At 36.0% G+C, this 12,642-nt stretch overlaps 2 protein-coding genes across 5 annotated transcripts; one reads left to right on the top strand and one right to left on the bottom strand.

The window, feature by feature from the left end:
* The first annotated feature begins 2,920 nt into the window (after positions 1–2,920).
* LOC137736706 (cryptochrome-1-like) lies at positions 2,921–7,401 on the top strand. Of its 4 annotated transcripts, none has more exons than XM_068475941.1 (8): positions 2,922–3,119; positions 3,298–3,363; positions 3,474–3,524; positions 3,606–4,050; positions 4,585–4,806; positions 4,910–5,622; positions 5,703–6,366; positions 6,903–7,401. In XM_068475941.1, the coding sequence occupies exons 4-8, from the start codon at positions 3,741–3,743 to the stop codon at positions 6,926–6,928; spliced, it is 1,935 nt and encodes a 644-aa protein (XP_068332042.1). In that variant the 5' UTR covers positions 2,922–3,119; positions 3,298–3,363; positions 3,474–3,524; positions 3,606–3,740; the 3' UTR covers positions 6,929–7,401. The 4 variants fall into 4 exon arrangements, with proteins under 4 accessions (XP_068332045.1, XP_068332042.1, XP_068332043.1 ...); XM_068475942.1 differs by having other exon boundaries at positions 3,656–4,050; XM_068475944.1 differs by having other exon boundaries at positions 2,921–3,119; positions 3,474–4,050; positions 4,916–5,622.
* Positions 7,402–8,738: 1,337 nt separating this feature from the next.
* LOC137738077 (probable inorganic phosphate transporter 1-7) lies at positions 8,739–10,662 on the bottom strand. The gene has a single exon (XM_068477679.1). It carries the CDS (start codon positions 10,649–10,651, stop codon positions 9,086–9,088), a length of 1,566 nt encoding a protein of 521 aa, XP_068333780.1. The 5' UTR covers positions 10,652–10,662; the 3' UTR covers positions 8,739–9,085.
* Positions 10,663–12,642: the final 1,980 nt, after the last annotated feature.

Here is a 12,642-nt window from a genome sequence, read left to right on the forward strand (position 1 = left end):
TTTTATCTTCAACATAATTGTTGCAAAATTCAACAGATTCTTATGTGCAAGATCTAACAGTTAATTTTTTAGATCACTTGGAAAAATTAAAAAGGAAAGCAATTATATTGTTTAGTATCTATGTTATTTTCTTCTATTTTGGTAAAATTGTGGGCTCGTAGTCCATGATTTAGGTCAAATGCACAAGTCCAAATGTCCAAGGTTAGTGGTTTGGTTGCGAGGTCCCCTAGACGTTTATGTGAAGTTTGAAGTTTGGTGTTCAAGGCTTCGATATTGGGCTCCATGGTCGTGGATTAGGTACAAGGCTAGGTATTGTCCTTTTCAAAAACCAATAACATTTATTGTTCCGATGTGAGCATCTTGTGTTTTGATCAAATAGTCGGTGAAAATAAATTTTCTGCTTAGTCACCGTATGAGACTACATCACTCAATTATGTTCCAAACAAAAGTAGCCCAGACCCAACAACGCCCGAGTCTACTGGTACTCATCTTTTAAATGTTGAAGTGGTCTGAAGTAACAAAAACTACCCATAAAGAAAAAAAAAAAGAGAAGTGTGACCAAATAAGAGATTAGAAAAGATAAATTTAGGGCCATTAGTTATTTTAGGCTGAATTGTAACAATGGTCTCAGGATTTTACTTTCAGTTTAATTTTTGTCCCTAAATTCTTATATTAGTTTCTTTGGTCATCGAACTTAATAATATGTTGTACAATTGGTCATTTTCACTAACGCTATCTATTTTCTGTTAAATTTAGGCATATATTAGGAACTTCATCCCACTTCACTAAAAATAAATTTCAAAATGAAAAATGAAAACAAAAGAAAAACCTAAAAAAATACTTTTTTGTGTGTAATAAAATTAAATGCATGGGAATTTTTTTGTTAGTTTAAGTCCAGCCACAATTCGATCTCCTACCAACTTTGAAATCACATTACCTAATATTTACAGGTTGTAGACAAACTCAAAATTTGGGCAAATTTAACCCATAATTTAGGCCAGGGTTAAAAGGCTGGCCCACCAAATTTAGGTTTTAAACTAATCCAATTATTCTTCAAGGGTTAGGTCTAAAAATACATTAAATCTAACGATTGAGACCAAATATGATCAAATCTAATAGTAAAAAAATAATCTAATAGCCCAAAATTAAATTTAACAACTAAAACCATTAAAAATATTTTTCAATCAAAATTCATCCAAAAACTCTATAAATACGTGTTTTATAGGGTTGGTTTAGTGAATCTTTAGTTTTTTTGGGAATCTAAATATTTTTAATTTAAAATGTTTATAAAAATAAATTAGGATAATTTACATAAATTTTATTTTAAAAAAAGTAGCCGAAAAAAAATTTAGCCTAAATCATTATTTAATAATCTTGTATTAAAAATTGGGGCTTTTAGATCCAGGTCCAAAAACATAGATGGTTTGTAGGAGTGAGTCCAATTACCTAATTATATGTATTTATTTTTTTAATGCTCATTTTATATTTTCTAAAAATATTAAAAATCAATTAAAATCTTCTAATATTATGAATTTTCAACCCCAAAAAATATATTATCTTATAACAAAAAAAAAATATATTGACATAAATCTATCCAAATCATTATACTCTAACTCAAGTAACAAATATATGAATGTATATCATACCTATAAGTAAGATATGAAACTTAACTAAAAGGTAGGAAAAAAACATAATATATCTACAAGCAAGACATATGAATCTTACTTGATTATAAAAAAGAATCTATCATATAGGTAGATAAATATAATTAACCTATTATATAGGTTGATTATAAAAATAAAAAATAAAATCTATAAATGGGGTTTAAAACGGGATAAAGCACAAGAAAAAACAAAAAAAATAAATAATCAAAGAGATAATTAGGAAGAAATTTGATTTTTATAATAAATCTTATCATTTAAGAGATAATTATTGATAATAAAATAATAAGATTTAAGGAATTTGACTTATTTTAATAAATTAGACTATTCCTACTATTGACTCAAAAAATTGGACCTATATCAAGTTTCCCCTTAAAAATTTAAGTTGTAACACAAGGGTGGAGATGATCTTAGCATTTCACTTCTATTTCTTACAATAAAATCAAAACTAATACTGAAAATGAAATGAAAACTTACAACTGAGAAACTGCCTTAAATTACATTTTTACTAATTTGGTTAGACAGACATGACATATAAAGTTTAGCGTACTTAATTTGTCGGCCAAGAAGATGAACATGGTATGCATGCAAACAGGACAAAACCAGTTAATGAAAACATAGGACTAACACTCGTCAGAAGGAGGTTCAACAACTTTAAACGAGGCCCAACAAAAGCCAAACCCCTTCATTAATTCACAGTCAAACATAATGCAAACGGGGTCAACTTTGGCAAAAACCTTTTAAAGCATGTGATGCTGTTTGTCGGTTAGTTTCAGAATACGTTCCAAGGCCGTACTCTGTCGGTAAGTTTTAAAATCACTAATTTGACCCTGGAATAGTAGCGTTGAATATACCGCTGCCATGGCGCCTCGCAAAATGATACAACAGTATTTACAAGATGGCCTCCAGTCAAGGGTTTTTAGGTCACTTCAAGTCCGAATTTGTGCAAAACTCGTCTTCAGCCAATGGCCGAAACGAATCTGCTAAAGAATCAAAGCTAAATTTCGCCAGAGTATCAAGTACATATAGCAAGCTGTCAAGATAACATGTGCATTTCAAATTAAGATGAAAAGGTTTAGTTCTGCACGAAAATGACACAACAGTATATAAAACGTTAGAGTAACAGTGTACTCGTACTATCATTGAATTGCTCTGGAAAGTTAAGGACAAAGTCCTAACCATTTAACCTTATCTCTTCTTTTGACTGTGGAGATTACACAATCAGTTGCTATCTCCACGTGGTGTTACATTAAATGGGATAACCAAATGCTCACGTAAACCCGTTTCTCTCTCCACTTCTGCACTATTCTTTTCCCCATTTGTCCTGGAAAATATGGGTGGAAAAAGAAAAACTAGGCATCTTTGAAACAAAAACCCTATAATTGCACGCTAATTATTTGATTTTGGTGTGTTAGGAAAGTTGGGGTTTTCAGATCTTTCTGGATAATCCAGAAAAAGGTGAGTTGGGAATTTGTTAAATCCCCCTTGTGTGATTATATTTATTGTTTTAGGTGGATAATCTGTTTCCAAGATAATATTTTTTGTTGGATTGTTATGAAATAATTATTTGGATTGCTCTCAGATTCAGATTCATATATATTTTTTTATAGACTTGAAAGCTGATCTTCCATTGCAGGTGGATTTGTGTTCAAGGAGAAAAGCTGCACCAAAATGCAATGAACTGTTCTTTGAATAATCTTGAGTACGTTCCTTGTCCAGGTTTTGAAAGTTGTTTAATTGGTACTTGATTATTTAGTTTTATGCAGTTGAATTGTTTGATTGATGGTTTTATGGTGGATTTCACTTTTTCAGTTGGTAAAACATGTAGGGAAGGTTCAATTGATCCAGACACTGAAATTTGAGGTTTTTTTTCAGCACTTCATACCGTTAGGAAAACTTGCAGTTTGTAATTCTGAGTTGCTTTGTTGGTTTTCTGTGTTTTAGCACCTCGAGTCTGATTTCGTGATTGATTAGTACTTCATGTTCATAATTAGCGTGGGGAAGGATGGAGGGTGATTTTTGAGAGTTTTGTGAAGCTTGATACTGAATTTTGATCATGAAGAAACCGAATTAGGCAGTATGAGTGGCGATACGACTATAGTTTGGTTTCGGAGGGACCTGAGGATTGAGGACAATCCTGCTTTAGCAGCTGCTGCTAGGGATGGTAGTGTTTTTCCTGTTTATATATGGTGCCCCAAAGAGGAAGAGCAATTTTACCCGGGTCGAGTATCACGGTGGTGGCTGAAGCAGTCTCTTGCTCACTTGGACCAGTCCCTGAAATCCCTTGGGGCAGAACTTGTGCTTATCAAAACTCAGAGTACTCTTGCTGCTCTCTTGGAGTGCATTCAAGCCATTGGAGCTACCAAAGTAGTTTTCAACCATCTTTATGGTATATCCCGGAACCTCTCTTGAAAGTAATTTCAATCAACTGATAACTTTAATTCGCGAAAAGATTAGTGAAGCTTATCTAGTTTTAATTCTTTTTATGCCTTCATCGGATCTCTGTATTTGTGCTGTGTTTTAGACTAGTGGAAGATGATTCTATTCATCCTTAAAATTTTGCCTCTGCACAGTTGTAACTGTTAAGCTACCATTGATCCGAAAAGCTAAGGTAATACAAAACTGAGTCCGTATGCACAACATAACTAATGAATTATCTATCATTAACATGAAGGTTTTGCTTCTTCGAGATATTTCACAAAATCCCACTCAAGAAATGGTCAAATTTTGTTTTCTTTTATAACTAGGGCATGTCACAAATCTTACCGAAAACCAATTTATTAAGTCGACTATTAGGTTAGGAGTAGGAGGGCAGCCCTTCTCTGTCGTGCTGCTAAGTGAGTTGATGCTTCTTGCGTGGTTAGTTTGAGGCATTTACTTTTCTTTTCCACTTTGTACATATTACCTGTTTTTTTCATCCCAGATCCCGTTTCACTTGTTGGCGATCACAACATCAAAGGAAAGCTGGTGGAGCTAGGCATTTCTGTGCAAAGCTTCAATGCAGATCTGTTGTATGAGCCATGGGAAGTATATGCTGGAAAAGGACAAGCTTATACAACTTTTGAGGCGTACTGGGATAAGTGCTTACACATACAACGGGAACTTGTGACACGTCTTCCTCCTTGGAAATTGATTTCGGCAACAGGTACTTTTCAACTTCCAAAGACCTTTGTGTGTGCGCGTCTGCTTGTTTGTGTTTTCAGGCAAACAAATAAAGAAGAGGAGTTTATTACATTTATTGTTGTTAGTGATAGGAACTGTAGCAAAATGTTCACTCGAGGAACTGGGTCTTGAAAATGAAACGGAAAAGTCTAGCAATGCCCTCCTAAGAAGAGCATGGTCTCCAGGGTGGAGCAATGCTGACAAGGCTCTAAGTGAATTTTTCGAGTTGCACCTGCTTGACTACTCAAACAACAGGATGAAGGTTGGACAAAACTCCACATCACTTTTGTCCCCATATCTTCACTTCGGAGAATTGAGCGTGAGGAAAGTTTTCCAATCAGCTCGAATGAAGCAGATACTGTGGGCAAAAGAAGGGAACTGTACCGGGGAAGAGAGTGTGACACTTTTTCTGAGGGCCATTGGGCTTAGAGAATACTCACGGTATCTATGTTTTAACTTCCCGTTCACTCATGAGAGACCACTGCTGAGCAACTTGAAGTTTTTTCCATGGCAAGCTGACCAAGCCAATTTTAAGGCTTGGAGACAAGGTCGGACCGGTTACCCTTTGGTTGATGCAGGAATGAGAGAGTTATGGGCAACTGGGTGGATACATAACAGGATAAGAGTGATCGTTTCAAGTTTTGCTGTGAAAGTGTTGCTTCTTCCTTGGAGATGGGGAATGAAGTATTTCTGGGATACGCTTATAGATGCCGATTTGGAAAGCGATATCCTTGGTTGGCAGTATATCTCTGGGAGTTTACCAGATGGCCATGAGCTTGAGCGTTTGGACAGTCCAGAGGTAAGTTTTGGCTTTAGTAATGTTCACATAGAATCTTATTTCACTCTGTTCTTTTTAATTAACTGAATTTTCGGATTTAGGTTCAGGGCTCAAAATTTGACCCAGAGGGTGAATATGTAAGGCATTGGCTGCCTGAGTTATCACGTTTGCCAACCGAGTGGATCCACCATCCTTGGGATGCACCTGATTCTGTTCTTAAAGTTTCAGGTGTAGAGTTTGGGTTTAACTATCCAAAACCTATCATTGAGATAGATTTGGCTAGAGAACGCTTGACGAGCGCCATATTCAAGATGTGGGAAATGGAAGCAGCTGCAAGCGCAAATGGCACAGATGAAGTTGTTGTTGACAACTCCATCAGTGAAGATTTGCCCATCCCAAAGGTGATATTAAAGAAATCCTCTCCTTGTCCTACATACTCCTCTAATGATCAGAAGGTACCGACATGTCAAAATTCCAAGAATAATCAGTTTATTAGGAAAAGATCAAAATTTATGCAAGACGAAAGCCCACTCCCAGATAATCCGCACAATCCTAACGAAGCTGGGCCCTCGAGAACAAATGAAGACACGAGCTCTACTGCTGAATCTTCAATCTCTAAGAAGCAGACAACTAGCAGAAATTCATTTTCGGTTCCACAGTCATGTTCATCATCAGAAGGCAACCCCTTGATGGGGTGTGAATCTTCTGAGATGAAGCAGTCATGGCAAGAACAGAGTGATATGGAGCAGAGTTCAAGCAAAAATGGTAACTAATAAAATATTTGTTTGACCGTATGATGATTTTATCTGGCATACTGTTTCAAATTCACTCTACTAAATGAATTTCTTCAGTTCTCGAAATGACTTTAAATTTTACTATTAACTCGTCCATGCTTCCATCGGTCTCCTCACGTACGGAGACCAAAATCAATTGTCTTTCTAGCTAATTTCACTTTTGGTGAACACAAAATGTTTGCTCTCTGAATTTCGGTTTCAGAAACATGTTTTGAATCCAAGATCCTCTAAAAGTTAATTAAATGCTATTAGACATGTATCAATATGAAAGTAAGGTTGAAATGTTATTGTGTTCCCCCCAGGAACAATTAGAGATGCAAATTTAGGTATGTATTTGGCCAGGTTGTTCGGGGGTAGGGAAGGGATGACAGATGACTCAATCTGAGAATTTGTCTCTATATTTTGTTCGCCTAATCAGTAGTTATAATAGTCGGTTCTATTTATATTGAGTTTCATTGCTTGTATTGCGCTGTTTAATCACATTGTTTCAAACTTCTGTGGGAGTAGGAGCCGTGGAAGATGAACACCTCTGATACAGAATTCACCGGCGGCTGCTGAGTTCATCAAGAAAGAGGACCGTTCTGGATAATGTAGTAAGCATGGTAAAGTCTTTCCTTTTGGTATGACTAGCTCAATGTAATCCGTAGTTTATAAACGAAACGAATACTGGCTAATATCAGCTGTCCAAATATTCTGCCTCCACAATCGTAGATATAGAGTTCAATGATTTGCAAATTAATAACGTCAGACAATTTGCTAAAATTGTTGATGCAAGTGTGCATGTTTATTATGTATGCGTCCGTAGAGAAAGAGCTGTCCGAGTACAATTTCGCCGGCCAAGCCATTTTGTCCGTAAAGACTTTCAGGTAGGCCTTTTGGGACGTAACGAAGGTTGTCTTAGGGAAAGTTCAGTGCCGGAGAATTCTGAGTTTGCCCCCCACAAATTTGTTTCACCGGGAAAGAATAATTTCTTCTTGTGAGCTAGCTATATAATGTGTTTCCGTAACTTACATCTGAACAATTAGAGCCTTCCATTAATTTGATCACTTACATTTCTCAAATTAAATACCAAGTAAATTAAACAATCTCAATATTATGTTGTATGGTCGTTAATCATGACGTAAATTCAGATGCGGTTTCTTATGCTTGATGATGTTGATTGCATGCAGTATATTGACCCATATTAAGAGAGATGGTTAATAATGCATCAGTTTTATGTGTCTGACGTTACTCGTTGAAAAAAAAAAAAAAAAAATACAAACAAACAAACAAACGTAGGTTTGATTGTCCTGGCAGAAAACATTATATTAGTTTAAACTTTAAATGGTATAGGCAACTTTGGTTGTCAGCATACACACTCCAAATCCTTCTTTTATCCAGAAACGCAAGCAATTTGACAAATCTGCTGTCCAAGCTGACAGCCAGAATCCAGAGATGCACGAGATTAAAGTAGAATGCTGAGCCATTTAATACTACAGCATAATAGTATTCTTCTTCACTTGTAAGTGAGAGGTCTTAAGTTTGATTTTCACCAAAGGTAAACTTGAACTACATTATTGCTAGCTCATTGTGAGGTTAAGCTCACTCTCTCCCTCTTAATGTAGATAATATCGTTTGTTAAAAAAAAAATTAAAAAAAAGGTTAGAATGATAATATGGAAATGGCCAAAATGTAATTGAGTAATTAAACAGTATATTCAAACGAATATTCCCAAATATTCCCCCTTGGTAATGGTTAGGTCCAGTTAAGTACATATTAATACATTCAAAGAATTTTAGTGCATGCAGTTGTATCGATCACCCGTTCTCAATCAAAATATCAAAATTAAGGAAGCTTTTTGGGTTGTGACGTACTGGGTCTAGGCAATTGTTGTTTGTCGATCGTCTGTGTGTTAAATATTTTGAGTTGTTTGAGATTTTGAGAACTAAAATTTAACTTCAAAACTACATATTGCGATAGAGGTGGATTTGTGACACTACATGAAGATGTGAGAGTGCAAAAAATTAATCGAAGTTTTTTCATATTATTTCACAATAATGCATATGTAATACTAAATATTATCTCATGTGATTTGGGAGAAAAACACAAATAATGTATGAAAACGGTGCACCAAAGTTTCTCTCTAGATTGTGTCTATTTATTTATCAAATGAAAGAAGTTCATTATACTTTTTACTAAATAATATCATAGAATTACCAGAAACTAGTGACACGATAAGTTTCAAATCCTCAATGCCTTGGATGTGCACAACTATGTTAATTTCGATAATCATCGTCTCAAGTAAATTACTAATAATATGCATAAATTTTGATAGTTTCTGTGATGAAATTACGTACAAATGTCTCTAATAAAGTAATGATATTGCATAAATTTGATCAGAGAAAAGTGCACTGATGTGATTATCATTTGATTAGAAAGTGGATTATGCTAAATGAGGGGGCATAAGATGATAAAACAGCATCAACAAACCATAACAAAACTGAAGAAAACTAGGAGCATTTGGCCTATAAAAGTTCTTTTCTTTTAACTTTTAATTGCAAATGAGAATAAAAAACCAAAATTGCCCTACAACAAAGACTAAACAGGCACTAAGGCATGAAGATTAAGCAACATGATCAAAGAACTTCACCAGGTGAATTCAAAATGTTCGACCGGATAACGCCATAGAAATACGATAAGAAGAAGCCTAATCAAACCGGAGCAGTTCCATTTTCTTGTTGCCTTGATCCTGATGGAGCTGCATTTTCTTGCGTTCCTTCACCAGACAAATCCTCCAATGACCTTCCCTTTGATTCAGGGACCAAGAATGTAAATAGCAGGCCTAGCAAGTTGACCACACCTAAAATTATAAGGGAGTTCCTCACCCCAATTCCCTTTTCTGCGTACTGAAATCCAAATGCGCCAATCATTGCCCCGGCCTTCCCCCACGCAGCTGAAATTCCGTGACATGTTGACCTTAACCTTGCTGGGAAAATCTCTGCAGGCACCACAAATGTCGTGGCATTTGGACCGAAATTGGCGAAGAAGAAGGTCAATGAGTACATCACAACAAACCCTACTCGGTTTTCTTTTAGAGTCCAGTGCTGGTAAGGAATGGCTAATGCAAACATGAAAACAGTCATGAAGAAAAACCCCATTATTTGAATTGAGAACCTTCCAATCCTATCGATGAATGCCACAGTGAACCAGTACCCTGGGACAGTGCTGCATAGGGCGATGAGGGTTTGCGCTCTGGCAATTTTGAAGACTTCTTCAAGAGCACTCATGGTCTTTGCCTTTGGAATCCAACCAATGGCACTGAAGATGTCCTTTTGAAATAGATTCTGGCTGTAGAAGGCAATATCAAGCAAGAACCATGTGCTGGTAGTTCCGAGCAAGTGAAGACCATGACGCCGAAGAAATTCCTTTGAAAAAAGACCAAAATCATTCCCTCCTTGCTCAGTTCTCCCTTGTTCTGCTTCAACTTCAACCTGCAAAACTTTTGACATATCAGCAGCAGCCTGCTTGGCATTCTTGGCCACCAAGGCAGTGTACCGAGCAGTTTCAGGCATTTTCGCACGCCAGTAATAAGTCACCAGAGCTGGGATAGCACCAAACATCAAAATAATGCGCCAAACATAATCTGCTTCAGGGAAAATAGAGGCGGCTGGATCAGCTTCGTAAGATGGTGCAGGAAATCTTGCCTTAAAAGCTGCAGACACAATAATTGCAACCGCTCCACCAGCCAAAATCCCAAAACCCTGCATAGCAAACACGGCAGCAATGAAGGCTCCGCGAGTCTTTTTATTTGCGTACTCAGACATGATAGTGGCTGAAAGAGGGTAGTCGCCGCCAATGCCAAAGCCTAACCAGAACCTGAAAAAACAGAGTGTTGAAATCACTGCCTTGGGTTCTCTACCAAATGAGAGGCCGGAGGCAATAGAGCAAATGACCATGACCATAAGGACCATGCCGTAGACGCGTTTTCTGCCCAATTTGTCACCAAGCCAGCCGAAGAAGAGCTGGCCAGTTAGGGTGCCACAGAAGGCAACACCATTGACAGCGGCCGAAACATTATGAGGCAAACTGCCTGGCTCTGCAGCTCCATGTTTCTGGTAATAAATGCGGCCGAGCAATTTCGTGACAAGGGAAATGCAGAAGAGATCATATGCATCAGTGAAAAATCCCATGCCTGCAATCACAATTGCTGTGAAATGGTACCATTGTGTTTTGGCCACATCAAGTGCATTCAGCACCTCCAATTGATCATTGGCCATCGCTAATTAGTTAGCCCTCCTCTCAAGTTATCGTATTCCCTTCAACTGCTCAAAACCTGAAAATTTTGATTCAAGGAAAAAGAAAAACAATGTGATTTTTTATCAGTTATGTGACACAAAGATGATCAAAACATGGTGAGCACATAAAAACTTGGGAAGGGGTTTGGACAGTGTCGTCTGTAGGGCACCTCTCACAAAAACAAGATACTCTGTATTTTGATCTTATCTGGTAACCAAAGTGTTTTAAATAAGACAAGTCAACTTAAATTCTCTCATGAACCAAAAGAAGACAGCAGAGGAAAAAGAAGACAAAATAGGGGTTGATTTGATTCCACTGCAATCAATGAACTTTCGTAAACAGATGAGTTTGTCAAGAGAACCATATGATCTTGATGATGACACTTTCAAACTAAAAGACGCATGAGAAAATGACCCACAACACAGGAAGTCATGAGTCAATAAATAAGAATTTATTAATTTTTTCCAATTAGAAAAATGGATTTGATCTTTTTGTAGAAATATAATTAAAAGACGCAAAATCTTGTCTGTGTCAAACTCACAAACTGAATTATAAATTCACAACGACAGCAAATTAAATTGGTATAGTAAATAGATGCAGCTGAATTAGCTTAGAGATGGATTGAAATTTGAATTTTAAATAATTTTTTGCTATTATTTTAGTAATTTTTGGTCAAATATTCCTATGAAAAAATTCAAGTGAAGTTAAAATTCTTGAAAGCAGGGCTGAGGTCAAATTACACTGCTGCATCTGCAACTACAGCTAGCTGTTTGTTTCCAGAGCTCTAAACTGACAAAAAATAAACGGACAAATACATTTTTAAATATATTTTTCACACAACCCAATCTACATTAAGCAAAAAGAAGAAGGAATTTTATGTTGTAATCTTAAAAAAAAAAATGAAAGTAAGTGCCAGGTTCAGACCTCAGGCCCTTGTGCAAAAGATTCAAGTTTTTGTTAAACCCACCGGAAACACAACCTTTAGGTTTAAGACATTGAAGCAGATAACATATGAAAGAATTGTGCTTTCTGAGCACAGTATCATATATTGTATGCTTTCACTTAGGGGCAGCTTTGGGATTTCAGAGGCCCAGTGCAAATTTAAATTGGGAACCTTCAACATACAATTTTTTTTGTGTTTAAAATAATTTTTTTCTATGATATATTTACAAGTACGAAACTTAGTATGAAAGTCAAGTTTGTAACATAATATCGTCTATGGTATATGTCACATAAATGAAATTTGTAATCAAGAAAAAAAGGAAGTAGATAAAAAGATACAGCAATTTTCAAAATAAAAAATAATTTGGGTGTGTACTAATTAAGTTATATATATAATTAAAAATGGAGGCTCCCGGAGATGGTGCTCTGTGCAGCTGCTCCTTTGGCACTCTCCAAAGCAGCCACTGCTCTCGGTTACATTTTTTCATTTCCATGAATAAAAAACCGCTTGAAAAAACTCACGCAATTTCCCTTTTGATCTTCTTTCTTTTTAGAACAAACGTGAAGAATAGGTGAAACAGAAAAGAACATCCATGAATATTCTTGTAATGAAAATTCCTTGGCATTACATGCCCAAATCATCATCCAACCAAAAAAAAATTAAATTACAAAAAGCCAACTGTTCGTCACCTTTTTCAATTTTTGTATTAGGGTTTAAACGACGTTGGTGTTCAAATAATAATTAAAAGCTGGGGAAGGTTAATAATACTAGGCCAAAGTGCAACACAAGGTTTAGCAAAACAAAGAATAAATGTCTGTTCATCAAAACAATCTCTCCAATATGTTATGATTTATTCACTTTTAGGAAAGAAAGAAAAAAAAAAAAAAAAAAAGAAAAAGATGAAGGCTTGTGAAAGATGAGGGGAATATGGGGTTAAATTTGAGAATTTCAGTAACAATGATCATGTTGATCAATATTAATTAATTGCAGATGTGAGTTAGGTCAGTTAGCCAAGCACCTATAAAACGA

The sequence above is a fragment of the Pyrus communis genome, chromosome 6 (assembly GCF_963583255.1).
Source record: "Pyrus communis chromosome 6, drPyrComm1.1, whole genome shotgun sequence".
In the NCBI taxonomy this organism is placed as follows: Eukaryota; Viridiplantae; Streptophyta; class Magnoliopsida; order Rosales; family Rosaceae; genus Pyrus; species Pyrus communis.